At 39.3% G+C, this 25,726-nt stretch overlaps 9 protein-coding genes across 11 annotated transcripts; 5 read left to right on the top strand and 4 right to left on the bottom strand.

The window, feature by feature from the left end:
* The first annotated feature begins 110 nt into the window (after window positions 1-110).
* SAK (Sak kinase) lies at window positions 111-4,448 on the top strand. The gene is made up of 15 exons (XM_065479888.1): window positions 111-351; window positions 404-499; window positions 593-803; window positions 873-994; window positions 1,048-1,284; window positions 1,346-1,486; window positions 1,542-1,702; window positions 1,767-1,937; window positions 2,108-2,296; window positions 2,749-2,974; window positions 3,057-3,315; window positions 3,373-3,503; window positions 3,561-3,719; window positions 3,774-3,905; window positions 3,959-4,448. The coding sequence occupies exons 1-15, from the start codon at window positions 307-309 to the stop codon at window positions 4,184-4,186; spliced, it is 2,508 nt and encodes an 835-aa protein (XP_065335960.1). The 5' UTR covers window positions 111-306; the 3' UTR covers window positions 4,187-4,448.
* Arpc4 (Actin-related protein 2/3 complex, subunit 4) lies at window positions 4,415-5,751 on the bottom strand. The gene is made up of 4 exons (XM_065479895.1): window positions 5,607-5,751; window positions 5,120-5,242; window positions 4,831-5,043; window positions 4,415-4,777 (listed from the first exon to the last, which is right to left on the bottom strand). Exons 2-4 carry the CDS (start codon window positions 5,234-5,236, stop codon window positions 4,601-4,603), a joined length of 507 nt encoding a protein of 168 aa, XP_065335967.1. The 5' UTR covers window positions 5,237-5,242; window positions 5,607-5,751; the 3' UTR covers window positions 4,415-4,600.
* Window positions 5,752-5,770: 19 nt separating this feature from the next.
* vig (vasa intronic gene) lies at window positions 5,771-9,311 on the top strand. Of its 2 annotated transcripts, none has more exons than XM_065479890.1 (4): window positions 5,771-5,922; window positions 6,905-7,317; window positions 7,795-8,221; window positions 8,274-9,311. In XM_065479890.1, exons 2-4 carry the CDS (start codon window positions 6,920-6,922, stop codon window positions 8,757-8,759), a joined length of 1,311 nt encoding a protein of 436 aa, XP_065335962.1. In that variant the 5' UTR covers window positions 5,771-5,922; window positions 6,905-6,919; the 3' UTR covers window positions 8,760-9,311. The 2 variants fall into 2 exon arrangements, with proteins under 2 accessions (XP_065335962.1, XP_065335963.1); XM_065479891.1 differs by having other exon boundaries at window positions 5,772-5,922; window positions 7,795-8,215.
* SiaT (Sialyltransferase) lies at window positions 9,302-11,589 on the bottom strand. The gene is made up of 7 exons (XM_065479889.1): window positions 11,318-11,589; window positions 10,948-11,266; window positions 10,688-10,892; window positions 10,425-10,623; window positions 10,153-10,352; window positions 9,931-10,105; window positions 9,302-9,810 (listed from the first exon to the last, which is right to left on the bottom strand). Exons 2-7 carry the CDS (start codon window positions 11,247-11,249, stop codon window positions 9,569-9,571), a joined length of 1,323 nt encoding a protein of 440 aa, XP_065335961.1. The 5' UTR covers window positions 11,250-11,266; window positions 11,318-11,589; the 3' UTR covers window positions 9,302-9,568.
* A 173-nt stretch (window positions 11,590-11,762) lies between these two features.
* Window positions 11,763-13,195, top strand: RpLP1 (Ribosomal protein LP1). Its single transcript, XM_065479897.1, has 4 exons — window positions 11,763-11,952; window positions 12,741-12,894; window positions 12,952-13,050; window positions 13,112-13,195. The coding sequence occupies exons 1-4, from the start codon at window positions 11,881-11,883 to the stop codon at window positions 13,123-13,125; spliced, it is 339 nt and encodes a 112-aa protein (XP_065335969.1). The 5' UTR covers window positions 11,763-11,880; the 3' UTR covers window positions 13,126-13,195.
* Window positions 13,196-14,567: 1,372 nt separating this feature from the next.
* LOC135936887 (leucine-rich repeat-containing protein 28-like) lies at window positions 14,568-16,381 on the bottom strand. 2 transcript variants are annotated; one of them, XM_065479892.1, is made up of 5 exons: window positions 16,200-16,381; window positions 15,879-16,079; window positions 15,595-15,811; window positions 15,204-15,540; window positions 14,568-15,135 (listed from the first exon to the last, which is right to left on the bottom strand). In XM_065479892.1, the coding sequence occupies exons 2-5, from the start codon at window positions 16,023-16,025 to the stop codon at window positions 14,703-14,705; spliced, it is 1,134 nt and encodes a 377-aa protein (XP_065335964.1). In that variant the 5' UTR covers window positions 16,026-16,079; window positions 16,200-16,381; the 3' UTR covers window positions 14,568-14,702. The 2 variants fall into 2 exon arrangements, with proteins under 2 accessions (XP_065335964.1, XP_065335966.1); XM_065479894.1 differs by having other exon boundaries at window positions 14,992-15,540.
* Window positions 16,382-17,096: 715 nt separating this feature from the next.
* On the top strand, window positions 17,097-21,337 carry LOC135935929 (BRCA1-associated RING domain protein 1-like). The gene is made up of 8 exons (XM_065478561.1): window positions 17,097-17,345; window positions 17,901-18,183; window positions 18,600-18,815; window positions 18,869-19,068; window positions 19,708-19,920; window positions 19,974-20,080; window positions 20,139-20,260; window positions 20,312-21,337. The coding sequence occupies exons 1-8, from the start codon at window positions 17,272-17,274 to the stop codon at window positions 20,642-20,644; spliced, it is 1,548 nt and encodes a 515-aa protein (XP_065334633.1). The 5' UTR covers window positions 17,097-17,271; the 3' UTR covers window positions 20,645-21,337.
* Window positions 20,550-22,166, bottom strand: LOC135935931 (protein IMPACT-like). The gene is made up of 5 exons (XM_065478563.1): window positions 22,010-22,166; window positions 21,395-21,627; window positions 21,104-21,337; window positions 20,892-21,048; window positions 20,550-20,840 (listed from the first exon to the last, which is right to left on the bottom strand). The coding sequence occupies exons 1-5, from the start codon at window positions 22,034-22,036 to the stop codon at window positions 20,688-20,690; spliced, it is 804 nt and encodes a 267-aa protein (XP_065334635.1). The 5' UTR covers window positions 22,037-22,166; the 3' UTR covers window positions 20,550-20,687.
* Window positions 22,167-22,413: 247 nt separating this feature from the next.
* On the top strand, window positions 22,414-25,466 carry Edc3 (Enhancer of mRNA-decapping protein 3). The gene is made up of 7 exons (XM_065478562.1): window positions 22,414-22,845; window positions 22,924-23,150; window positions 23,203-23,357; window positions 24,299-24,461; window positions 24,512-24,665; window positions 24,722-24,936; window positions 24,988-25,466. The coding sequence occupies exons 1-7, from the start codon at window positions 22,682-22,684 to the stop codon at window positions 25,320-25,322; spliced, it is 1,413 nt and encodes a 470-aa protein (XP_065334634.1). The 5' UTR covers window positions 22,414-22,681; the 3' UTR covers window positions 25,323-25,466.
* Window positions 25,467-25,726: the final 260 nt, after the last annotated feature.

Raw genomic sequence — 25,726 nt, 5'->3', positions numbered from 1 at the left:
GTCAGTGTCGTGCACATGTTGTGGTGCGCTGCGCAGTCGCACAGCATAATATTCCCCAAAAGATGAGTGGACCGCGCACCGCGCCTTTTTTGAGTGTAAACAAACAGACTGGTTTGGCGCCGGTTGTGTCGTTCATTAACATTCGCCCATAGCTCTTTATTGTTGTCAACTTGTGTCAAATTATAACTCAAACATGCATTTTTTCTTCGTTGGTCACACGAGCCTGGAACGATGGCCTGAAGCCTTCCATTAGAAAATTTAAGTTTCATCATTTTGTCGTAAAATTAGCTGTCGTAATTCCTCTACATGGGCATGGCACCTCCAGGAAACAGCTTTGGAGAGAGCATCCAGGTGATTTCATGCAATATTTGTGGAATCAAGTGTTTTGACAATTCCATTTCAGGAGTATGAAGTCACAGCCCTTATTGGTAAGGGTGGATTTGCCAGCGTTTACCGAGGGAGGTGCTGCAAAACTGGACTTGATGTAGCTATCAAAATGGTAATTATTATATTATTTATTTATGTTTTTACAAATAATATGTGAGCGAATAATTGAAACTTTTGTTCTCTACCAATTTTGTATTATTTGCAGATCGACAAGAAAAATATGAAAGCACAAGGAATGGTTGATCGTGTTCGACAAGAGGTGCAAATTCATTCTCGGCTAAAACATCCTTCAGTCTTGGAATTGTATACATTTTTTGAAGATGATAATTATGTGTACCTTGTTTTGGAGCTGTGTTTGGGTGGTGAACTACAACGGCATATCAGATCTCTATCCCATCCTTTATCAGAAGAGAAAGGTGATATTTTTTATTGGTGTATGTACATGCAAAACTTGTCATATTAATGACAATTTCTTTATTCTTCAGTTAGTCAGATTATACGTCAAGTAACACAAGGACTCTTGTACCTGCATTCACATCGAATTCTCCACAGAGACCTCACATTGGCCAATCTGCTACTTGTAGACGATATGAGTGAAATGAGAGTAGTAAGTGCACCAAGAAGAAATTAAAATACTTCAGCTAAGAAATATTTATTCAGAAAATAGCTGATTTTGGCCTTGCAACGCAATTAAAACGGCTCGAGGACAAACATATGACTATGTGTGGGACGCCTAACTATATATCACCAGAGGTAGCCACAAAATCAGCTCATGGCCTAGAAGCTGACGTGTGGGGCTTGGGATGCATGATTTATACTCTGCTAGTTGGAAGACCCCCATTTGATACTGATGAAATCAAGAGCACTCTCACCAGAGTTGTCATGGCCAACTACAAGGTATTTCTAGAGTGTTTGTTTTCAATGACTTCAATATCCATCATCCATGGACTATTTGCAGATTCCTGATCACGTTTCTTCAGAGGCAAGAGACTTGATCCAGTGTCTTCTTAAGAAGAACCCAAAGGAAAGGATGAAACTTCATGATGTTCTTGACCATCCTTTCTTAAGGAAAAGCTTGGTCAAGGAAAATAGCAGTGAGGTAACATTGCAACAAGTTTTCCCACGTAAACACTAGCTAATAACGTTTCCTTTAGAGATGGCTAGGTGAAGACAGCGGCCTTTGCACCATGTCAAGTCGGACAGACCGGCCAGGAAGCAGTGTTCAGTCATCCCACCATATCATTCAATCAGCTGCAAAGCAGAACTACAGCCAACCAATCATGAGCCAGTTTTCTTTGAACAGATGTGGAAATATGTAATTGCCAATATACTGATTTCATCTTAGTTTCTGTTCTAAAAATTCTTTGTTTGCCATGTAGGTCAGAAAATCATATGTCATGGGGTGGTCCCTGTGGAAATTTGGCTCATTCAAGCAGACATCAACATCCTAACCCTGCTCTTGTTGATCTACAACGATCCCTGGTCCACACTGGATCGTGCCACAGCCAAAACAGTTTTTGCAGCCATTCCTCATCGCAGCCAGTACACAGGTATTTTTTTTTTAAGTAAAAGATTAGTTGCATTGGTAATCGGAACTTGTTAAACCACTCAAATTCAAAGAGCCTTTTAAACTTTGCATTGAATCTGAACAGTGGGAAAGATATTCATTTTAGAAAGCCTAGATCTAAATTGATTCTCTTAACCCTGATTTTGCTTGCAGTGTTGCAGTTGTAGATCCCAGACCATGCATTTCCCATGCTGTGCCTGTACTTGGACAAAATTGTAATGCTGGGAATAATCCAACTCATTCCTACTACCAAACACACACAAGCAACCCTCAGAAGTCTTCAGGCACAGGTTGTGAGTTTGAAACAAGGAGTTCGGAATGGTCCATGGATTGTCATCCAAGGTACTACCTTCAAGTTGAACTCTGCCAGTTATATATTATATTCTTGTTTATTCTTGCTATTGTCAATACATAAAATTAAGGATTAAATAGGAAATACAGCATCATGGTTGAGGTTTCAGCCCGCCACGCTGCGTCTCACTAGCTGACTAATTTGGGTCTCGTGGCCAGCCGCCGTGATTCGACTAAGCTGTGCCATCCGCAAGCCAATAAACTAGAAAAATTAAAAAGTGCAAGAAAAAATATTGACAATATTAGTCATCACTTCAATTATAAAATTTTGTCTTTTGTCAGCCTGCCCAAAATTCAGTTATAGCTTGTTCAGCCAGCCGCTAAAATTACGTGGCTGAGACTCGTAATCATTGGTCAATGTTGATTTCATTTTTTTAGTTAAACATGTTTGGACTAAATTCACTACAGAAAGTGGATGGTAAAAATAATCTGTCATTTTATAGAGCTGCGGACATGCCAGAGGCAACCAGTGCAGCATTTCCAAATGAAGCAAAGAAAAATTTACCGCCTCCACTCAATACCACGCGTCTTCAACCAGTGAGGCACCAGACGAAAAAAGCAGTTCTCACAATTTTAGAGACCGGAGAAGTGGTTGTGGAATTTCTGAGAAAAGGCTTGACCTCAGAAAAAGTCATGGACGTCTGCCGAATATCTGGAGACGGTCTGAGGGTAAAAATCTTGCTCCTGTATTTGCACGTTTACTTTGTATTTTGCCCAGACATATTTTTTTAAAACTAAAAACTTTGATTAGGTCATCTTATACCGACCAAACAAAGGCAAAGGAGTCGAAGTATGCGACCAGCCAGCAACCTTGCCATCGAATGGCGCGGATCACATTTTCAGCTATGACAATCTACCTGAAAAATACTTCACCAAGTATATCTACGCATCAAGATTTGTGGATTTGGTGAAAGCTGTGACACCCAAAGTTACTTTGTTTAGTGATAGGGCAAAGTGTGTACTGATGGAAAACCAACCCCTGCCAAACTTTGAAACCAACTTCCTTGGAGGTATTTCTTTGAGAAATCTTGTAATTAGGAAATGTTGCATGAGGGATCATTTTGTAGGTCAAAAAGTATCGAGAACAGCAGGAATTTGGAAAATTACAACAGATAGTAGTTCCCATGTTGAAGTAGATCCTGGTGATTCTGGCTCACTGTCTCCTTCGCAGCAAATACTATGGAATCATGCTTATCAGGTTGGTTAGCTTCTAAATTACTCTCATGTGTAAATACTCCTCTTTTTTCTGTACCAGTGTTTAAAGCATTGCGAGCTGGTGGAGAGAACTTTGCAAGATGTTGCATCCAGCGGAATGAAATGCTTCCCAGTCATTATTGGCAAACGACCCGTGATATCCAACGCCCTCCAAGCAAACAAGGAAAACCAACCCACTGTAATTACGCCTCCCAGTAAGGTGAGATCACATACGTAAAAATCAAGGCTTTTCTTCAACAAAATGCTGTTTCAGCCCCACTTATCGATGCTCGACAAAGGTTTTAACAGTGCAGCAGTGATCAAAACTACGCAGCTCGCCAGAAATCAACACAATGTCCAGGTAGTGAGATCAGCCTATATCCCAGGAGTAGGTGTTGCGAATCAGGTAATGAGAAACAATAATTTTCAAGCAATCTATACTAACTAGTGAGTGTTTAGTTGTCCAATGGCGAAGTCCAAGTCCAGTACAGTGACGGGTCAATTTTGACCGTGGACTCATCGAAGGGAACCACTTCCTTTGTTACATCAGCAGGGGATCAGCAAGTTTTTGAAAACAGAAACAATCTCCCCATTTGGCTGCAGGTGAAGCTCACCAGTTTTCCATCAGTCATCCAGCACTTGCTGTCATCAAAAAATACTTCTACTTGCTCTCAAAGTATCAGTTGATAGTGGCATAAGAGTTGTGATTTTGCACAGTGAATTCTATACTTGAATTTATTCTATGTTGAACACGTATTTTAAAGCTTTACAACTGGTGACAATTTGTTTGTGTGCAATATAAAGTTGGACAGAGAAGATATCATATTTAAATGTGTCTGCATTTGGTTAAACCTTTGCAAAAGTATCTAAACTTATCACTACTTCATGATGTGGTCATTGAAACAAATATAGTAGTTTGATGTAATAATATTGAGGTTATATTTTTTGACTCGAGGAGTTTTTCTTACATACCTTTCAATTGTAGTTAAAGAAAATAGATAAATTATGAATAGGCTTTTAGAGGAATGACTGGAAAGATTGCCGCTGGTTTATATAAAATACGAGATTAAAAACAACATGAAAATGGAGCATAGGTGCGCTTCAAAACCTCTTCAGAAGTTCTTCGGCACAAATGCGTGCGCGAGCATTCACAGCGAGCTTCATTTCTGAAATTTCTTTGTCAATTTCCTCCATGAACTGAATAACGAAGTCCACAAGCTTGTGCTTGTACATTTGCTCTGTGTGGAAGTTAGTAATCAGAAAGCTGATGTCATATCCCTGAAAGATGAGAAGTTGGAAGTTATTTTGATATTGAGCTAAGAAATTCTGACCTCAATAGGCTTTCTTCTGAGAATGATGAAGTTTTCAGCTCTCATCATCATGAAGCGCATGAATTTGTGGCAGAGAATCCTTTCAATTTCGTCGGCCTGCTTTACAGCTATGCTCACTCGAACAGAATTGATTGAGCCTTCAATGAGAACTCGCTCTTTTTCATTTCGGCTTATCAGAACGGGGGTCAACAGCAACTCTTTGCTTGTTCGCACCTTTAATGAAGATTATTTAACCATTACAATTGAAGCATTTCTAAATTTAACTTTATTAATTATCAACAAGATTTACCTCAACTTCAGGTTTGTTGTGTCGCTCTACAACCTGAGATGAAAAGTTGTCAAGGCACATAGCCGCAGTGAGAGTGTGCCGGACAGCAGTCAGGTAAGGCCGAAGAGTTGCAGCCATTTCTGCCTGTAATATAAAATGGCATTTCACTTTCTGACACTAAATTGAAACTCTTGACAGTTTTACTCTAAAATTTACATTTCGTACAGTGCAGATATATATACATATATATATATATGTATTGCTCGGATTATTTTTTGTATATTATGTTAACATAATTTTGTAGCAGGATATTTAATTCTAAAATTAGACTGGCTATTACAATACTATACATATCTGAAATGCACTAGAAAAATATTGAACATTTTTAGTCGGCGGGGGATGCGATTGTTTATGAATCATTATAATTATCCTACATCATATATGATTTTAAGATTTTTAAATTTAGGTAGAAAGGGAACAACAACGCTTAAAAATCACAAATCATCACCTTGCGAGCCTTGAAATTTAGCTAGGAAGCCAATACTGCGATAAAACTGATAAGAAAACTGGATTTTGTGTAATTTTAACAAACTAACAAGAGGATGTGTGTTTTCCTTTCCTTTGCTGACAAAACCACACCCCTTCCTTGATTGCCGAAGTACTTCACGAAAGCGACGACAGTGGCAGCACTTTACGGTGAACTCCATTTGCTTTTATTTCCGATTCGGCGACTTCTCATAGCCAAAAGCTACAAAGCGTGGTCGCCCGAGTGAGATTTTTCAAAGACTGCCCTGTGGAAAAAACGATAAAATAGGAAATCGGTCGTGAGTATTGCATGGGTTATATTCCTTTGAGATGCCCGATTTCCATTTTTTCGACTGAAATTGAAGATTTTATGCCTTAAATGTTGAAATTGGGGATAAGCGGGGTGTAAATGAAGGCAGCATGACTGCTCTCATGGCCATCTTAAAATGGCTATTTTTGAAGAATATTTGCTCACAATCGCATTGAATTCACCTCCAAACCAGTCAAATTGATAATTTCAATTGATTTGCGTGGGGAAGCGATGGTTTTAAGTCGAGGTGCGTCTTATTTTTCCGTCACAAGCCGTTTCAATTTTACCGCATGCTCTCCTCAAAACGGCGCGCATTCGGTATCGATTGCTCATGAGACCATTATGGCGATCACTTGAAGCCACCAAATTCCGTCTTGTTCTCTATGGCCCGCGACGAGTCGTATTATCTCATGCAGGGACCAAATTAGTCTATTGTGATTATTTCCTTTGCTTTTGTTCATAATGCACGCTGAATTAACCCTGAACGCGCACCCTTAAGCGAGACCCCTTAAGTGATGCACCACACACACTCTTTACGGCACGGCCTTGCAGACGCAGACCATGCAGCATTTCAAGGAGATAGCATGAAGAAAATGTATTGAACTTTTTTCAGAAATTTTTCGTTGCGCAAGAATGTTTCGAGAGTAATTTGATAATACCATGCACACCCCACACTGTTTACCGAAGCTGACGAAAAACATTTTATTTAATTTCCCAATCTTGGCGTCTTAAATTTCTTCTTTGATGTTATTATGCCTGGATATTTCTTTGATTGGAATGCGATTTTTTCGTTTTAAATTTTCCTGTCATTAGCCGTTTACATAGGCATTGTATCGGTTTATATAGATACTATCGAGGACTAAAATATTGTCAGACACTTCGGTCACGTGTAGGCATATAATCGTTTTGTAGATAAATTTAATTTGCCCGGCTTTTCCTTGTTCTCTCGTTATAAACCGTGTGTCTCGCAGGAGTAAAAAATCGGCATGGAGAACGACTATGGAGTTGGTGTCTCCAACCGATATGGACTATTTCTGGATGATGAAGAAGCAGATCCCTTCGATATGCTCTCCAAGCAGCAGCAGCTGAATCCTACCAAAAAGAAGGTCAAGACCCAACAGCAAGAGAAAGAAAACCGCAGCACAGTTCCTAAAGCTGAGGGAACTAAGGCCAAGCCAGCAAGCCAAGCCAATAAAAAACCCATTAAGGAGACACAGAACTTGAAGCCTGCTGAACCCCAGAAGTCGAGGGACGAAAAGTCTCCTGCGGCCAGACCTCCACGCAACCCAACGTCTGTCAAATTTGCCCCTGAATCTCGAGAGGAGCGCAACAACAGACGGAACAAAGATGATCGTGCTGGACATGAGCAACGCACTGAACCAAGGTATTTTTAAATTCATCTTCTGGAATTCACTGAATTTACCTCTTGCCCATTCCGTTCATGTTAGATATTCTTAAATTTTTTTTATCCAGGGTTGTTGCCAAGCGAACGCAGATTTCTAAAATAATTGTGTGTGTAGCATCTATTTTTTTCAATACAAGCACTTTAACACCAAAAATGGTGTACGATATATTTATGAATTGCAACTCAATTAGTTTGGCTTTGGACCGTTCTTTCAAAAAGACTTGGGGTTTGCCTGTAATCTGTCTCTTACTAGTTTCTGGACACATTCACTTTTCCAACTGATCATGGTGGGAATAATGGATAAGTCTAAATCGGTCCGCAAGTATAGTGAAAACTAAGCACATCAAGAATGCAGGTTTAATCCTTTACCCTCGAATCCTGAAACTATTGATGCATAATGTATTCTTCAATTTGATCTGGAAATGCCTACTTAGAGCTCTAATTTCGTGATTGCAGGAGCTATGGCGGCGGTGAACCTGGATCAGGTGGCGATGTTGAGTCCCGCGGAGGTCGCGGTGGCATGCGCGGAGTAGGGCGCGGCAGCCGTGGCGGCCGAGGTGGATTCCGCCCAAGCGGCGAGCGAGGCGAGCGCGGGGAACGCGGAGAGCGAGGCGAGCGTGAGTTCCGACCACGCCGCGAGTTTGACAGGCACTCCGGTTCTGACAAAAGCGGCGTCAAGGCTGTTGACAAGCGAGAGGGCGGCGGCGCTCGCAACTGGGGCACTTACAGAGACGAGATCCAGGAGCCAATTACTGGCGATGCCCCTGAGCAACTGACTCCTGAGAAGCCGCAGGGCGAGCCCGCTGAGGACTCCGCCGGCGAGGCGACCAAGGAAGAGACTCCTGCTGACGAAAATGCTGCAAACGAGGCTGAATCAGTTAAGGTTCGTTTAGGTGTCGGAATGTTAATAAAATGTCAAATTCTGTTGCATATAGGAACTGACCCTTGACGAGTGGAAGGCTCTGCGCGCCAAGACCCAGAAGCCCACCTTCAACATTCGTAAGGCTGGCGAAGGCGAGGATCCGACTCAATGGAAAAAGATGTATGAATTGAGCAAGAAGAATGATGAGGATGAAGACGAAGATGATGAGTACGAGATTGCTGAATACCCTCAGCGCGTGGGCCGCCAGAAGCACGTGCTCGACATTGATATCCACTTCTCCGACGCTAGGCGAGGAGGACGTGGACGAGGAGCTGGTCGTGGAGGTCGCGGTGGCCGCGGTGGAGGCCCTAGGAGAGATGGCCCCCCAGGTGCCGCCCCTGGTGGTGAGGGCCCAGAACGGGCTGAGCGCGTCGGCGAACGCAGCGAGCGTGGACCACCACGCGGAAGCTTCCCCAAGCCAGCCGGCCGCGGAAACTTCAGGCAGCACCAGTCGGCCCCCAAGGTGGATGACGAGAAGGATTTCCCATCGCTAGGCTAAACCGAGTGAGCGGTGATGAGGATGGAACGCACCCTCATAGCATTGTTCTGTTGATTTTGAAATAAATTAACTAAAAATCAATTGTAAAATCACATTCACTAGACTGGAGGGTTGCAGGTCGCTCGATCGACTCTCTTTAGTCGAATTCTCGCCATAAGCTCACTGAATGGGAAAATCACTGTATATGAACGTTGGTTGTCCTGTCCTACCTACGGGCGCGCAAGGTTTCGCTCGACCTTCTTGCCTGTATTTCCTCTCAAGGCCAAATATTCATCCAAATCTTATTGAAACAAGGTTTCCATTTCAGCCCAAATTCAAAAGCAACATTTATTTTAAAATCACAGCATATTCAGATTTTCAAGTTAACTATTAATTATTGCATTGTATAGTGACAAAATGTTTTATGCATTTTTTTAATGCAGCATGTGGTGAATGTGCCCAATGATTGATGGAATTTTTTATTTCGTGTACTAAATAGTACAATGTTTCAATATTTGGAAAGAATCAACATTTCAATTGCAGTGAGAAATAAAAGATCACAATTAATCAAAATGCCATGTTTCTTTTTATTTGAGATCATAATATTTTTTGTTTAAAGTAGAATACATCATGCAGTAGAAGAGATCACGTCTTGACTAGTATTTATTAATTTGAACTTCTAAATAATTAAAAGTGCAATGGTTGGCACAACAAGCATCATTAACAAGGATGCAGGTTACTAAAGTTAAGATCTTGTTTTCTAGATTCAATTTTTTTAGAATCGAGAATTCGCTAAAAGACAAAGGAATATTCAAATTCGGAAGAGTCAATTAACAATTCAAAGATGGGTATCCCTGAATTCTGAGGATCCCTCTGCCAAATATTTCATTGTCGTCGCTCGAGCTCATTGACAATGCAAGCAACTTCTCGGCAGCCAAAGGGTGCCAGGCCCCGAAAGTGCAGCCATTGTCTTCGAGTGTGTCATAGTAATGGCAACGTTTGGTTTGCCTAATTGATGGCACGTACTCAATCATGTCCACGTGGTTGCACATTGGAAGCATCAAAATTAGACCTAAAAAATTGGGGGTTAATATATATATATATATATATATATATATATATATATATATATATATATATATATATATATATATATATTATTGGATTTTGGGTTGAACACTGTCTTACAAACCTAGAAATCCCGAACTTGGAGGATTTCTTCTGAGCCTTGCGGGCGTGTTGCCTTGGATAAAGTTCCAAACAGGCCAAGCAGATCGCGGATCCAAAATGTAGAAGTCGTCATTGGGTCTTTTCTGCCGACGGGTCCAGTAGTTGGTAAAGAGATCAAAGTCAGGGCGCTCATACCACTACATAACTAATTAGAGGAAAACTAGATCAACTTATAAATCACTACCTGAATCAGCGAACTTGTATAGTTGCAAGGATCCCATGCAACCATTGTGATATTGTCATAGATAGGATTATTGAGGAAGTCAAATTCGGGCTTGGATATCACTTGCGAGTTTACGATTCGAACTGATGTCTTAGCACCGACATCGCCCTCGAACCCTTCAGTTGGCGCATGATTGAAGCGGACAACCACGTCATGGGAGTCTACAATTTCAAATTAGAAGAATATAATTATACATATTTTCAATTGGTTCATCATATAATAATTTCATTTACCTATAAAATTTCCCAGCTGCGAATCAACTAAAGATCCAGCACTTGCAATGACTGCACATGATCGGAAAGGTTGCTTCTTTTCTCGTTGCTTATTAAAAACAGGTTGGCCTGGAAATAGGTCATCCAACCCTAATGTTTTAAAAGGCTCGTCCTTTCTTTTGAGCATTCGAAGCACAGCAGATTTCTTTAAGTTGCACACCTACAGAATAACTTTGTTAATAAACAAGGTCCTCTTTAAGTATTTCTTGGTTTTTAGTTTTTACTATTTCTCTGGGTGGCGTTTTCTTCATGGTTCCTTTGCTGCCAGTGTATTTCACTCCATATACATTCTTATCTTTGGCGAAAATGCTGCCCTCGTCCAGGAGCACCCTTCGTAACTGAACCACAAGTTGAGATTTGTGTGCAACTACCCCGGAAGGGATGATTTTACTCTTTGCAATCATTGCTCCTTCACAATCCTCAATATCTCTGTTTAAAAGGGTTATTTCATTTCACATTTGAGAACTTCAATCGTGTTTGTTACGGTCTGCATTTTGGGTTGGTTTTCGATCTGAATCTGGGCATCTTTTTGGAATGTTGAGACGTGCTGCCATTCAAGTGCTTGGCCTTGGACTCTTCAGCAGAGTCTTCTTGTCCGTGTTGCACAACTAGGTCCAAATATTGGACATCATAAGGGTAGGCTGGTGGCGTAGGGATGGAGACATGGTTGGTTTTCTGACGCTCCGAGTGCAGCCAGTACTGTCTCCAGAGCAGGTACATGTAGCCACACATGCCCAGAAAAACTAGGTTCATGAATAGCCATACTGATAGTGCCACCGCTCGCATTGATTGTTACGGAACACCTGCAAAATCTTAAATCAATGTACGAAAAATAATTTGTTGTCAGACCATACCTCAAAATGACTCAAGCTCCAAAAAAACGGAACTTAATCTTGATTAATATTGAGTAAACAGATGCTTTTATGTCGAGATTGAATAAATATATTTTTTACTTGTTTATAATACGTTATCTTTTGCTTTTCTGATAGAAATTGTCATTCGAATCATCAATAATAATAATACTGAGAGTCAAATAATAATGCTTGTCTTTGTTTACATCTTCGATTTTCTCGGATTTTCTGTTCCCTAGAGAGCTTACTCTTTCTCTTACTACCGTTTCTGTTCGCAGCTCGATAGCAAGACACGCCCCATTTTAGCCGCATTGTGTTTTTAAACCTAACGATAAGTTTATGTGGGTGTGTAGGTGATGCGCAATAGCTTGATCAAGCTATTGCGCATTGGCTGTGGACTTTTCACGTATTTTCGAAGTCTCTCTTTCGTACTCGTTCATTTCCTCTTCCTGTCGGCGTGTGCGCCTTGTTTATTTCATTCTGTTGCAGTGCTTGTTCTCGGTTCAGTCGAGCTAAGGCCTAATCGGCGACTTGCACATCTATAATAACTCATCCGCATCTTAAACATGACTTCCAAGACAGAGCTTGCCTGCGTCTACTCGGCGCTGATCCTCGTCGACGACGATATTGCCGTCACTGTGAGTATTTTTGTCTTAAATATGAAGCGTCTCCATGGTAAAATCAACGCTGACCGTCTGGCATTGACGCACACATGGCAAATTAATGCCCTGCGTGATTACCAATTTCGATTCTAATTTGTTCATAGAGCCCCCGTGGTTTTTAATTTAATCAAGTTGGATTTAGAAATTATTAATGGAAAATTTTGAGGCGGCTTGCTGTATGATTATGCTACCGGTTTGGCCCTACGGCAGCTGACCAGTTCGTCTGTGAATTTCTGCGGTGCTTAAACAGCCTGAAACATCAACTTATATTCATACATACACACATTTAAATTTCTCTCTGGCCCTTCATTGACCGAAAGCCGTCGTTGTTATTCCAAAGTCACAGCAGCTTACCACGTGAACAAAAATTACAGCGGCAGGCCGGGACTAATTAAAAATTGATCGTCCATGGCCCATGCTATATGATATTTTTATCATTTTATAAATTCGCCAGCTCAAAGCTTTCTGTTATTCCTAAGAACGCGGCCAGCTAGAAAATTTCGTGGCTGGAAACGGCTATCAATTAATATTTAGACAATATTATGTTATTATTAATATGTCGAAATAATACTGCAGCCTACTGTTTGTAAAATCAAGCATTACTAAACATCCTACATAGATAATTCAAGTTTTTTTTCTAAAATGTTCTGTCTCAATTGGCACCGAATGATAAAATGGTGTTTGGATAATAGCCAATGGCTGGCTACCTAACACAATTTTGTATTTCATACATAACCTCTGTATTTTTTAATTTTTGCTCTCAGGGTGAGAAGATCCAGACGATCCTGAAGGCTGCCAATGTTGAGGTCGAGCCCTACTGGCCAGGTCTCTTCGCCAAGGCCTTGGAAGGCATCAACGTCAAGGACCTGATCACCAACGTTGGATCTGGTGTTGGGTCTGCACCTGCTGGTGGAGCTGGTAAATTTATCAAACAAATCTAAGAACGTTTTACTTATTACTCATATATCCATTTAGCACCCGCTGCTGCTGCCGCTGGTGCTGCACCTGCCGCTGAAAAGAAGGAAGAGAAGAAAGAAGAAGAACCTGAGGAATCTGATGATGACATGGGCTTCGGTATGTAGATTTACCATTTAATATTATTATCATAATATTAAGTTAAAACTGTTTCCCACAGGTCTCTTCGATTAAGGTGTCATGTTGGACCAGGCTGACTACACTTGTATTCCAATGATACAACATTAAACATTTTTTTAACAAACTTATTAAATTTCATTCAAACTTAACACATTTTCACAAGGTGAATTGGATTTAATTGACAAGATCTAGAGTAGATTTTAAATTTTTATCCACTTAAGGATTGTATGGCATAGGTTACTGCAGCAAAAAGGACTTTATTCTAAGAGCAGCAACATTCAGCATTGAAATGGTTAGAAATGTAAATAGACAAGTTGTTAGTGTAATTCAATTCCGTTTTATTCCAGTGATTGTGAGAACAGGAGCACAGATTAATAATAAATAAAATGAATGATTTAGGATGTAAGAAGGAAAAACACATCTAGAAATGGAATGATATAAAAGGCATTTGAAATACAAGAATTAAAGATATTGCGGAGACTATAAGAGGATAAATGACATTTTTTACTCTGCTGACTACTTAAAACGCAGGTATCTGAAAGAGCCAGTAAGACTGGCAGAGAAGCTTACAATATTAGTCACGTTGTAAATTTAGAAAGTAATGTCTGCAGTTCAGAGCTGCATTATGAGAATCAATAACAAGCTTAAAATCATCGAAATGGCTATATTAATGCTAGCCCATGTGTTGAAATTGGATTTAAGTATTCTACATATAAATTATTTATGACAGCAAAGCTCCGACTGCACGTCAGCGATGGCGCCGTGGGCGTGGTCATTTCCATGGCATGCGTTATGCGTTCTGTTTTGTTTATAAATAGAGTGGATGAATGCACCCTAACAAAAGGCATTCTGGCTTGCTTTACGTTGTTTTCTAAAAAGCCAGGCACAGTAACGAGATTGTTTATTGATTAATTCTATTTGAGGAACTTTTTGCTTCAATCAGTGATAGTTCTTTTAACATTGTTCCTTTATAATGGACCTCTCAGAAGATTTGCGGAAATTTTTGTCAACATGTGAGGAACAATTTGCTCCTCGATACACAGATGCCGACAATGAATTTGTAGAGTATTGCAAGTCTAATCAAAGGGGTCCTCCAATTGAAGAAAGATGGTATGATATATGATTTGAAGGTTAGGTAATTGAATAACGTTTTCTTTATGCGTTTTTTCCATGTAGGTTTGGTCAGAGACGTCAGGCCAGAAATAATGACCGTGATAGACGGGACGACAGAAATAGTGGTGGCGGTCGAGATTGGAATCGATCAGATCGTCGAGAGTCGGATCACCATGGTCGTCAGCGTGACTACAGATTTAGAGAACATAACCAGAGTTCACCCTACAGTCGGCCTAATCCCGGACGTTATTCTGACCGACCAAGACATTATGAATAAGTGGTGTTGGTGGTGAGATATATTTAGTACTCTCTACTGCACTAATCTGATGTCCAAATTGTGCGCGCCTCTCATCTCTGTTGAAGATCAACATCACGCTTCAACATCACGCTTACGGCAATACAATTTAGCAAATTTGATAAGAATCTCTGATCAGTACCCTTGCACTACCCTGCAGTTTGTATGCGATCAAGAGGAATCTCTTTACGTTTAAAAATAATTTAATGGAAATAGTATAATCCTAATCATTGCACGAAAAATTAAAATAATTAATTGCACACGATCGAGAGCAAAGAAAAACTAAGCAATGAGGAATCTGCAAAATGTGCGAATGAGCTACAGAGCAATATGAGTGTTGAAATATTCTACTTTGACACACAAAACAAATTGCAGCTGGGCCAAGAATGAGTGACTTGTAAATTTCAATTGGCAAATTGATGTTGGTGTCTTGATCAATTTCCATTGAATTTGCACTGTCTTCCAAAGGATTTGGCATTATCACAGTCTTGTATGCAATCCGTTGGGTGAGCTCAAGTAGTGAAGGAATCTTGGATTCCATCATGTTGCAAATATGTAGGCCCAGAGGTAGGAAAATGTTCTGCGTTGTGCCCGAACAAACAACTTCAATGCACTGCTGTCCATTATCACATTGTATCAATGTCCAGCCGGTACAACTGTTTATCAATAACATATTTTTCATTTTCTGAATTTGATGGATTTATAATTTGTATTTAAAGTTTACCTTTTGCTGAGATCACACTCTTCTCCTGTGAAGTTGACATTTACGAGTTTTTGGTTTAATGCTTGCATAGAGCACCAATTTAGTTTGTAGTTGTGAGAAATGTCAATGATAGGCTTGCTGCAGAAAGGGACTGGGGGCAAAAAGTGAAGCATATTTGAAGCTGCATTAAGATGTTCCAATGCTGTTAACTGTGTGATGGTTCTGGGCAAATATAGCAATTTGTTGTCATTCAAAAAAAGATTCCTTAATTTTCCGCAATGATAGATTTCAAGAGGCAAGAACTGGAGCCAGTTGTTAGATAAGTCCAAATGTTCCAGATTTTTCAGGGCTCCAATTTCTAAAAATTCAGCATTAAATTATTTTCAAATTCAAAATTATGTAATATATTTACCAACAGGCAGCCACTCAATCACATTTCTGCTAAGATTCAGGCACTCGAGACTGTGCAATTGGAACACAACAGCAGGTACGGTTGAAAAGTTATTACTATCCAAATGCAGTACTTTTAAATTTTTCAAAAGAGAAAACTCTGCCGGTAAGTCACTTAGCTTGTTAAATTCCAGGTACAGATTTGTCAGACTTGGCAGTGAATGGCCCATCCATGCTGGCTAAATAAAAATAATAGAAAGAATTGTGTGAGTGTCATTTTAAAACCCAGTCCATTTTTATACATACCAAATTATGAATATTGTTCCATCTGATGTAAATTTCTGTCACACCTGATCCAAATATGGAAAGCTCGCTTGGTAACGCTAAAAAATTTCTTGCATTCCAATGCAGAATCTGTTTCGATTTTAAGTCATTTATTAATTCTTGATCCATTTGGTTCAGAGGAGGTATAGAAGAGCCCGGCGACCCACATGCGTCACAAACTAGCTGAAAGCAATTGCAGCAGCAAGTGAATACTCACTTGTATGTTTTTGAAGCCTTTCAAATATTGTGCGATCAACAAGTTAGACATGCATATTGTTGGAAGAAAATGCGTTTTTTACTTACAATCAATTTTGTTGATTAGAATTTATTATGGTTCCCATCGCTGATGTCGTGCTTATCGTTTTTATAAATTTTACTAATTAATCATTCGGATGATATGTCCAAATTAAATCAATTTAGAGCATTTCTTCTTGATCTTCAGTTAAATTTCGCCAACTTGACCACTGCAAGTTTCAAGCTCACTCCTTCTTTTGGCGGTTTATTTTTAGATGTGCTATTTTTGTTTTTAGCATCGCATCTGATTATCGGCTCTCTTTTATGTTGCGCACCAAAAATGTGTGCTAAAATATAATCCCAGTACCTAGATTATGCTGTAGCATATAACTTGATAATTTATCGAATATTTTTATGGGCAAATAGAAGAACAGTAATCTTGATCAAATTTGAAATGTAACTAAAAAATTCTAAATTGCAAGAATAAGTGTAGGAATTATCCTTTTACAGCTTATTTTGTCATAAGTATATGCGTAATGTGTACCAAGAAATTTTTATTTGCTTTTATTTAATTTTGCAGTTAAAATTTCGTCATTCTCCATTATCTTAGTTAGCTTGATCAATACTAAAAATTCTTGATGCAAAAAGCATGCGGAGATTCATCCACAGCTCTCCTGGCTGCGCGCGTTTTGTAGAAAAAATATATTCAGGCTCTGCAACATAACAAGTCTTAACCTAAAACGAATACACACACCATTATAACCAATAGTTAAACTAAAAAATAATTAGCTTCTCATCTTACGTACATACATGTCATATTAGGGTTAAATTATTTAAAGAGTTGTTAAAGAAAATACCGTGTATACATACTGGAGAAATGAAATGAGTTTCATTCATTTAACAAAATTGAATGCTATCATTGAGTTATATATATATGTATATTTAAAAAACTTTCTTAAGTTGAATGAATTGCAAACATTTTAGCGCGAAGTGCTGTAGATCACGGACGAACCATCTGATCTGACCTAGACCTGGATCTGTGGTGACTTATATCATTGGTCATAGGGTGTGAAGAGGAATGCATAGGTACATAGATCTGAGGCCAGACAGAGCACGAATGTAGAGGCAGATTGTTCTTAAGATGCCACTTTTGAACGATGCTAAATTGAAGTCGTCAGTAGAATGCGCTCTGCAGTGTCTGAAGTGTAAAAAATGGTTTGTATCATACATTATAATTATGTAATATCATGCATACATACATATCTATTTATTAATGGAAAAGTCACAGTTTTCGCCACCCCTACTTTAACATGATGTGATTTTCTTTAAAACTGGCGAGATGTGTAACCCGGCAGAAACTGTAACTTAACCATTTATAAAATATATGTATGTACTTTATAAGCTCGCTCTTGTCAATATTATGTAAAATACAAACTATGTATTTACATAGATGTGATCCAATTATTGTATACTGGCCGCAGGTGGGATTTCGTCATTGTTTGCTATGAACTGCATGAATTTTCTAGGGTTTTATAATTATTTAGATAATATATTATGTACATAATATCATAATTATACACGTATATTAATATGATATAATATGTAGTATATTATTGATAAACATATGTATACATGCACTACTTAAAATACAGCTTCGTTTTTGCGGAGCTCAGTGTCATTGTGGTCCATAATTAATACTTATGCGAATTTAAAACGTGTATTTAGGTATGTACAAATTAACCAAATTAATTTTCATGTTTCATATCGCAGTGACACTGTCGTGGAGGAACTATTTATTGGTATTTGCGTCAGCCACGTATTTTGCAAAGCCTGCAAGGACAACCTTAAATCTTGTCCTGCGTGTGTGTACCCTGTCAATATCAAGAACAAAGACATCGTTTACGTTGTTGATGAGGAAGTATCAAAGCAGCTGAAAGTTTTGGAGAGGCTCTTTCAATCAAGTGGCACTCTCATTGAAAAGACCCCTCTCAAGTCTGCTCCTCCATCTAACAAGGGCAAGAAGATACCACTGACACCAGCAGCGTCCCCAGCAGTAAATATTCAACCGCGGTGCTGAAGCCGGCAACATCCACTATATCTACAAATCATCCTAAAAATAATGCTTAAAATCCACTAAAACTATTTTTGACCATTTTTCAAGTTTGTTGGTGCGTCCACAAGTTGTGAATGAATCCACTGAAACTTTTTTGCAAGTTATTAGAATTTATCAATGGGATTAAAAAAATTGTGGATGTTCGTAATTTCATTTAATATGGAAAAATTAAAGTTTTTGCTGACTAGTTAAGTTTTTGCCACCCCTACTTAAATGGGATTATCTTAAGAACTGGCGAGATGTGTAAACCGGCAGAAACTGTAATTTTACCATATTGTGGATGTTGCTAACTTAAGCCTCTTAATTATAAAATAAATTTAACAGGCATTAAATATATCTGACTTGAAATCTTTTAGAAATCGGAATGTAGTGTTGCTTCAACTCCAGCTGGTTCACTCAGAGGTAGGAGAAGTTCACTGGGCAGTCCTTTTCCAGACGTCAACAAACGAAACTCCAAAGGAGAAACACTTCTGCAGGTTGCTTGTGTCAAGAAAAATATTGATGAAGTTAAAAGGCTGCTGGATGCAGGAGCCAATAGTTGTGTCAGGGACTACAACGGCTGGACGCCTTTGGTAGAGACATTTTTACTGGATTTGTTCAAAATTTCAACTCTTCTTTTGTGAAGCATGAAGCTGCTCAGAGCAATAGAGTTGACATCGCTCAGTTGTTGCTTGAACGCGGTGCCAGGGTAAATGCGGCTGGTGGAGAAGAATATTTGAGCCCACTGCACGATGCGGTTTCTGCTGGATACAAGGAGATGGTGGAGTTGCTGCTGATATTTGGTGCAGACCCTGATCAGTTGAGCATCAAAGGAGAGAGTGCCAGGTATTTAATTTTATTAAGTAAATTAAATTAAAATTCTATTAACAAATGAAAGGGAATCTTTCACTTAATAAAAATTGTAGGAATTGATCCAGCCTTGTACAAAAGGAAAACATTATAGTAATGTTTTCTATTCAATATTGTAGCTATATTTAAAGACAAAGAAATAGATACATTCACTCATGTTAAATCTTTAAATCAAAGAAAATGTGTTGTTGGTTTGAAAATTAATTCTGGATGTCTAGCTAATAGTTAAAATTCTATGAGGATAAATAAAACGTTCTTGTGCTGTACAGCAGCTGTTTCAGCCTGACAGGACTTGGATCACCGAAACAACCTCAAAACCTAATCCATAACCGTAGAGATTTCAGTCAGATATGAGTGAAGCCAGATGTGTCCGACAAGTCACTGATTCATAATTCTCTACTATATGAATTTTGTTTTGTAGGTAAAGTACTGCTGATGAGGCCTGAGGGGCCAAAACAGCTGCTGTACAGTACAAGAATGTGCTATTTAATTTCCTCATTATATCATTTTCACTATTAGCAAGCAATCCAGAATTAATTTTCCATACAGACTAGAACCATTCAGTTTTTACTTACATTTAAATTATATATAGCTATATTTGTATATTGTTTTCAGGGACATGACAAAGAACATGGAAATCCTTGAACTGCTTGGTTCTTCAGCCAAACATGTCAATCTCTGCAGTTCTTCAGATGGTTGTACGCAAAGTAACCTCTTTGCAGACGGCCGGCCACTGCTGATCATGTCGGCTGGCTTGGATAAAGTTCAGAAATCTATGTTGACTGATTTTGTGAAGACATTTTCAGGAAAGCTGTCTTCCAAACCAAAGTAATATTATAATTTGCTCTGCACTTCAGTTTCTAATATAAAGTTCAAATCAGTGGAGACGTTAAGGTTGTAGTTGCAAAGGATGAAAACAACAAATGTCAGACCTCGACTGCCATCTTGGCTGGAATCGCAGCAGGAGCCTGGATTGTCAGGGCAGAATGTATTTTTGCATTGCATAATTCAAAGACCTGCTGATCATAATATTAAAATCTTAACAGGGCTCAGGGTTTCGCTTAAAAATGGAGAGCTTGGTGACCCAAAGATCTATGAACTACATGGAACAGAAAACAGTTCCATGGGAAATGTCTTCCTGCGAGCCAGAACAAATTCAATGGAAATGGTAAATTTTTCCTTTTTAATCTTACGTTAAACTAATTTGAATGCTATTCAGTTGCCTGGACTGTTTGCTGGGTGCTACTTCTTCTTCAGCAACATTGAAAACTTTGGGGCTGATCTGAACAGGGAGAGCGTGATACAAATTGTGAAGGTAATGGGTGGGAGAGTGCTGAGCAGGTCTCCTGACCCTGAAGACATCGCAGGCGTGAATGACATTCCTTTGCACGCTAACCAATCTGGACCACTGGCCAAGTGCTCACACTTCATTATTTACGAGAAAGGAAAGACCAAGAAAAATTTTATCGAGTTCAACATGAAGCACATCAAAGCTCTTGAATATTCATGGCTTATCAAATGCATTGAAAACTTTACTTTATTTGACCCATAGATGACATTATAATAGCTATACTTCATAAAAAAACTTATCGATTTTACTTTGATCCCTTTTTCTCATCTACAATCATTTGAGCTTGTGTCAGTACCTGTCGAGCTGCATTGTTAATGTGTTGGAATCTTGCTGGACCCAGATGCACCCCTCCAAACCACCGTGTCACGACCACTAACACATTAGTGACATTCAAAATCTGAAAAATATCAATATACAATTTTCCTTGATAGTAAGTATTAAATTAAACCTCTAGCAAGTGTAACATTCTGCTCCCAGCATGAGTTTCTCCATCGTCATCACAATCACTGCTGACGTTCCCAGATTCCTTTTTAATGCGGTATGCATACATGTTGTGCGTGGCATTTGCGACCTTTTTAATTTCAAGAAGCGTTTGTAAGGCTTCTCTACGAGGCACAGTGACATGTTAATTTGTTATGATTTTAATTGTATATTTATTACTTAACGTCATCCGTGGATTTGACGATTGCCAGATGGCCTTGAAAAGTACACTTGCCAGCTTGCAAAGGCTCTCCATGCACTAGGGGATATTGGGAATGAAGTTCGCTCTTATTTTCATGAGTCGCCTGAATTGGATTCTCTTCAGTGTTGCACGACTCGGAGTCATTAAATGACTGAAGTACCTCTCGCAGCTTTTCAACCCACTGATAAATCACTGGTTCTCCAATATTTTCTCTATTGCGGGAATTCTGATTATTCAATCGCTCTTAATATCTAGAAATTTTATAATACAAGAAAACATTTTCTAGTTGAGAAGATGCCTCCGCTCTTTGAGTGCCTTTGAGCCAGGGCGCTGATATTTGGAACACTGGTGGACTGTTAGCAGGGTAGTCTTCAGGAAATTGGAAATACAAAATTGCTTCTTTACTACCCTCTTCAACCTGAATGGCATAGGAGCGATTGGCCTCATCCTCAATGGAAAAATTTCCCTCGTAAATCGACCTTAATGCCTCGATTTCATCAGCCTGCGAGAAAATCTTAAGTTGAAATATTTGTAATACATAATATGAATTTGTAGATAAATGAGCTTTGGTGACTTAATATTTGTGCGAATAATCTAAAGATTTCGTAAGATAAAATATTTTTTAAGGGTTAATTGAAACATTTCTAGCAAAATATATAATGATTTAACATAGAGATCTCTACTACATCTCAAAATAATCAATAATGATTTATGATGTGTGTATTTTAAAGTATATTATATTCTAAGAGTATTTCTTTATAAATTTTTGTCGTTTTAACATACACAAAAATGTGCGTCAAGAGGAATACCATTTTATTATATTAAGATTTTGGTTTTCGTACAATATCGATCAAAGATTATTTTAGTTATAAACCATGTTATACCTGTTGAGAAATGTTATCGCATGACATTCTATTTTATTTAGACTCTTCAATATCCTTTGAACTCTACCTCTATTATAACTGATATAAATATTTTGTGTGTAAATGCTTTAAATATATTTTAGTTTTGGTAAACAGTAGGCCCGCAGCACCTGGCCAGCACGTTGAATGAGGTTGATAAGCAGTAAGGACAACCGTATAAAAATTGCGGAATATTGCAAGTCCAAGCGATAATGTTATTAACTGGAACAAAGTCCAAATTAGCATTGCTCTAAAAGGTGAAGTTATTATTTTAACGGATTAAACCACTTTAAAAAAAATCACTGATTGAGATCAATTATTAATATTTAGTGCAATTCTCGTGGCTTGGCAAACCTGTAGTATGCTTGCTAATGAGGAAAACAAAACAACGCACAAGCTTCAGGCTCGAGCCTAACGAGAACTTCTGGTTTTTAGCAGATTACTTTTACTTTCATTGAACTACTGAATAGACCTACATTTCTTGTCCTCAATAACTTAACTCGCCGTTTCTCATTCAGTGGCGATTGCAGAGGAAACCGCTGGTTTCTCCCTGTCAGAAGACCGGGAGCTAAAAATATTAAATTTAAAGCCCAGCACAAGCTAAGCCATCGCGGGGTTTGTTGAAGTCGAAGAAGCCGGCAAAAAGATTCAGGCATGGCAGAAAATTGGATTGGGTACACGGTCGCTATCAACTGTGGCTCCATCCTAGGGACATTCAAAGGTGTGATTGCCAAAGTTGAGGCAAGCGATCAAAGTATCACACTGAGGAATGCAGCCAGGAATGGGGTGCCGTGCACTTCCCGAGAGATTACGATCAGGTTAGGATGGTTTTTTCTTACTCTAGCCGATTGTTTGTCGAGGAACATATAAATGACTTATAGATATTTCAATTTCAGAGCCACTGATATCAAAGATCTGGAAATCTTGCAAAGAGCTTCCTCTCATAGTCAGGCTGATGAGAGAGCTCACTCCCACGGGTCATCGAATGGTCCTATAAGGTCAGCGTTCCACGCAGCAGCTCCTCACTCATTGTCAGTAAACGGACGTGAAAACGTTCAAACTGTTCAAACATTATCTCCAATGAGACATGAAAATATGCACAGCATAAAACCAGGACCAAGTGGTACATAATTTTGACTGTTTTTTCTGCTCACATTTAAACTCTGAACATGTAGGCCGATGTCTTTTCCCTGATGGAGTTCGTTCACCAAGTAAAAAGGACCGACATTTCAAACAGCGAGATGTTGCAGCTTTTGGGTCGCCCATTGACAACACTGTCTTGGAAGAAGATTTTGATTTCGAGAAGAATTTGGCGCTGTTCAATAAACAGGTATTTCACCATCTCAATGAAGATTTTTATCCTGAGTGAGGACAGTAGGGAGATATCTAAATTTTTATTAATAATTGACTTATTCCTCATTATACTTATAAACAAATTCAATCAAACCAACTATTATACTGGGTGTGCGTTATAAGAATTTAAGTTGGAATGCATATTATCATCAGTATTATATTGTAACATAACTAAAATACAATTGATACAATGATATATTAATTTAAAACTTTTGATTGAGATCCTTTCTTCAGAGGATATAAGTCCCTTAAATCCACCCACAATAATTTAATTTTTCCATAAGCTGAACTGCTCAAGATTGAAAATTCCACAAACAAGGCTTGCCACATGGGTTGGAGGTTGCAGGAGACCCCTTGTTGGGCACGCATTGTCAAGGCATTCCTAGGAGTGGGGACTGCGGAGGCAATGGGAGATATTTAAGCATTTCAGGAATCTGCTACTGTGGCTGCCCAATGTCACAGATGGCTAAGGGTGGCTCAAAATGATCAAATAACTCTATAGGCTGGTAGGAGGCGCCACTTGCTGATTTTTGCACCTTTCAAGCGTTTTTAGGGACAAATTTCTAGTGTTTCAATAAAAGACCTTGGTGCAGGGTGGTGAAAAGATGGCCTCATTAGGCCCATAGCGCCTCTTCGGCCACTCTGGTCCCACGTTGAGCTCATAGAGCCCACAAGATGTGCTGAGCAGTGGATATAAAAGACTTTTAATAGTAAGTTATTGCCATCCGTTTTAAAATTGAGAATTTTCCTCTTAGTTTGAGACACCAACCATAAGTATTGAGCAGAAAGAGTTCAGGAATTGAATTTCTCTGACAAGTTTGTTTCTCTTGAATAGTCTGCGTTAAATTTATCATCTTATATAGCGTCCATAAACGCCAACACTATACTTGACTGATTTTTCTGTACTTTTTTCTTCAGGCAGAGTATGAGATGATCAACCAACAAAGCAGCAGACCTGACCTAGTGAAGCAAGCGGAAACGCCCCAAAAATATCGCCACGACGAAAATGTCCTGGAAGTAACTCCTGCTAAATATAGGCAGATCAAAGTACCTGGCAACACCTCTCTCGAATATGTCACTGGTTAGAATGAACTAACACTGGAAATGAGGTTAAATTTATCTTGACTTTAGATTCCGGATTGGTTGTACCATCCATCTCGATATCCTTACGAAACCAGCTCCTAGGGCTTTCCGAGAGACTTGGTGTTTCGGTCGAGAGACAGGCAGAGTTGATAGGAAGGGCTGCAACTGAAATGGCCCTGCAACTCTTGGGTGGAGGACACAGGTATTTGTTTTTAATAAAATAGGCTATCGCAGTTATTACCATCAATTTTCCTTTAGATTGAATCCGCGCAACGCCCACCAACTCCCAAGCGTGGTTGTGTTCTGCGGAAGTCAGAGGAGCGCCGTTTTGGGCGCCAACTTTGCTCGGCAACTCTCGGGGCATGACATTCATGTCCAGATTGTCATCCCGGAGTCAGGAATCTCCTCGGAACTGTTCAGAGAGCTGGCGCTGTTCAAACTAACGAAAAATCCGGTGCTAACAAGCATGCAAGGTATGGTCAAATCAGTTTTTCCACTGACAAATAGTAATTTTGTACATCTAGGAATTTCAAACGCTGATCTGATAGTCATGGCGATTGATGACCCACTGATGGATGATTTCCCCAACAAGCCCCAGCCAGACTGGTTACCAGCAGCCATGGATTGGATAAAAAATAGCAGAGCTCCCATCATGGGTCTCGATCCTCCCCCTCAAGGTACCGGAGTTGAACTTAAATTGTCATTGGTCGGTTCGCTGCCTCTCGCTCACAGCCCATCGAATGGCAAAATTTACCTTGTCAACTTATCCCTCCCTGTGTCCCTCTACCAGGAACTTGGCATCACTTATAAATCTCCCTTTGGACCCAAATTTGTCATCCCTGTCCATCCAAAAGCTTAGCCAGGGCTGAGTTTTCCCAATGCTTGTAAACTGACAATTTGCTATTTATGGCATGGATGAAATAATTGTTCTAATGGTGAAGTGTAAACTTAATTTATTTTCATTGAATATACAGATAAGTAAATAAAATCATTTTAAAACGCACGATTCGAGTTTAGTTTATTTCACAACTCACGCAAAATTCGAATAAATTAAACAAGTGCGTGGTTCCCACGCAAGATCCCTGGAAATGAATTTGGCTGACCATGGGCTAATCCTATTAGCTGCATTTTTAGCTGGCTCTTGTTTGGAGAGCGAGTAAAATGCATGACTCACGCACACTACATGGGTGTGTTTTCAGCCAGAAAAATAACGTTGCTCACAGAAAGAAATGCCCTCAAGGGGTTAAGGGTGGGGCAGGCGGT

Source organism: Cloeon dipterum, chromosome 2 (assembly GCF_949628265.1).
Source record: "Cloeon dipterum chromosome 2, ieCloDipt1.1, whole genome shotgun sequence".
NCBI lineage: Eukaryota > Metazoa > Arthropoda > Insecta > Ephemeroptera > Baetidae > Cloeon > Cloeon dipterum.
Note: the sequence above shows the minus strand (reverse complement) of the source record. Positions and strands in the feature narration are given on the sequence as shown.

Bases quoted from the DNA above. Each gene is read 5' to 3' on its own strand.
- Edc3 (XM_065478562.1), top strand. From the start codon at position 22,682: ATGGCAGAAAATTGGATTGGGTACACGGTCGCTATCAACTGTGGCTCC. The intron at 22,846-22,923 runs GTTAGGATGGTT...TTTCAATTTCAG, and splicing joins TCCCGAGAGATTACGATCAG to AGCCACTGATATCAAAGATC. The intron at 23,151-23,202 runs GTACATAATTTT...CTGAACATGTAG, and splicing joins CATAAAACCAGGACCAAGTG to GCCGATGTCTTTTCCCTGAT.
- Arpc4 (XM_065479895.1), bottom strand. From the start codon at position 5,236: ATGGCTGCAACTCTTCGGCCTTACCTGACTGCTGTCCGGCACACTCTC. The intron at 5,044-5,119 runs GTAAATCTTGTT...TCTTCATTAAAG, and splicing joins ACAACAAACCTGAAGTTGAG to GTGCGAACAAGCAAAGAGTT. The intron at 4,778-4,830 runs GTCAGAATTTCT...CTCATCTTTCAG, and splicing joins TCAGAAGAAAGCCTATTGAG to GGATATGACATCAGCTTTCT.
- LOC135935931 (XM_065478563.1), bottom strand. From the start codon at position 22,036: ATGTCATGCGATAACATTTCTCAACAG. The intron at 21,338-21,394 runs GTATTATAAAAT...TTCCCGCAATAG, and splicing joins CAACTAGAAAATGTTTTCTT to AGAAAATATTGGAGAACCAG. The intron at 20,841-20,891 runs GTTTAATTTAAT...GATATTTTTCAG, and splicing joins GAATGTTACACTTGCTAGAG to ATTTTGAATGTCACTAATGT.
- vig (XM_065479890.1), top strand. From the start codon at position 6,920: ATGGAGAACGACTATGGAGTTGGTGTCTCCAACCGATATGGACTATTT. The intron at 7,318-7,794 runs GTATTTTTAAAT...TCGTGATTGCAG, and splicing joins GAGCAACGCACTGAACCAAG to GAGCTATGGCGGCGGTGAAC. The intron at 8,222-8,273 runs GTTCGTTTAGGT...TGTTGCATATAG, and splicing joins ACGAGGCTGAATCAGTTAAG to GAACTGACCCTTGACGAGTG.
- LOC135935929 (XM_065478561.1), top strand. From the start codon at position 17,272: ATGCCACTTTTGAACGATGCTAAATTGAAGTCGTCAGTAGAATGCGCT. The intron at 19,069-19,707 runs GTATTTAATTTT...TATTGTTTTCAG, and splicing joins ATCAAAGGAGAGAGTGCCAG to GGACATGACAAAGAACATGG. The intron at 20,081-20,138 runs GTATTTTTGCAT...AAATCTTAACAG, and splicing joins CTGGATTGTCAGGGCAGAAT to GGCTCAGGGTTTCGCTTAAA.
- LOC135936887 (XM_065479892.1), bottom strand. From the start codon at position 16,025: ATGGATCAAGAATTAATAAATGACTTAAAATCGAAACAGATTCTGCAT. The intron at 15,812-15,878 runs GTATGTATAAAA...ATTTTTATTTAG, and splicing joins GGAACAATATTCATAATTTG to CCAGCATGGATGGGCCATTC. The intron at 15,136-15,203 runs GTAAACTTTAAA...ATTGATAAACAG, and splicing joins GAGTGTGATCTCAGCAAAAG to TTGTACCGGCTGGACATTGA.
- SiaT (XM_065479889.1), bottom strand. From the start codon at position 11,249: ATGCGAGCGGTGGCACTATCAGTATGGCTATTCATGAACCTAGTTTTT. The intron at 10,624-10,687 runs GTAAAAACTAAA...GTTATTCTGTAG, and splicing joins AAACGCCACCCAGAGAAATA to GTGTGCAACTTAAAGAAATC. The intron at 10,106-10,152 runs GTAGTGATTTAT...TTAGTTATGTAG, and splicing joins ATACAAGTTCGCTGATTCAG to TGGTATGAGCGCCCTGACTT.
- SAK (XM_065479888.1), top strand. From the start codon at position 307: ATGGGCATGGCACCTCCAGGAAACAGCTTTGGAGAGAGCATCCAG. The intron at 2,975-3,056 runs GTAAAAATCTTG...AACTTTGATTAG, and splicing joins TATCTGGAGACGGTCTGAGG to GTCATCTTATACCGACCAAA. The intron at 3,720-3,773 runs GTGAGATCACAT...ATGCTGTTTCAG, and splicing joins TAATTACGCCTCCCAGTAAG to CCCCACTTATCGATGCTCGA.
- RpLP1 (XM_065479897.1), top strand. From the start codon at position 11,881: ATGACTTCCAAGACAGAGCTTGCCTGCGTCTACTCGGCGCTGATCCTC. The intron at 11,953-12,740 runs GTGAGTATTTTT...TTTTGCTCTCAG, and splicing joins ACGACGATATTGCCGTCACT to GGTGAGAAGATCCAGACGAT. The intron at 12,895-12,951 runs GTAAATTTATCA...ATATCCATTTAG, and splicing joins TGCACCTGCTGGTGGAGCTG to CACCCGCTGCTGCTGCCGCT.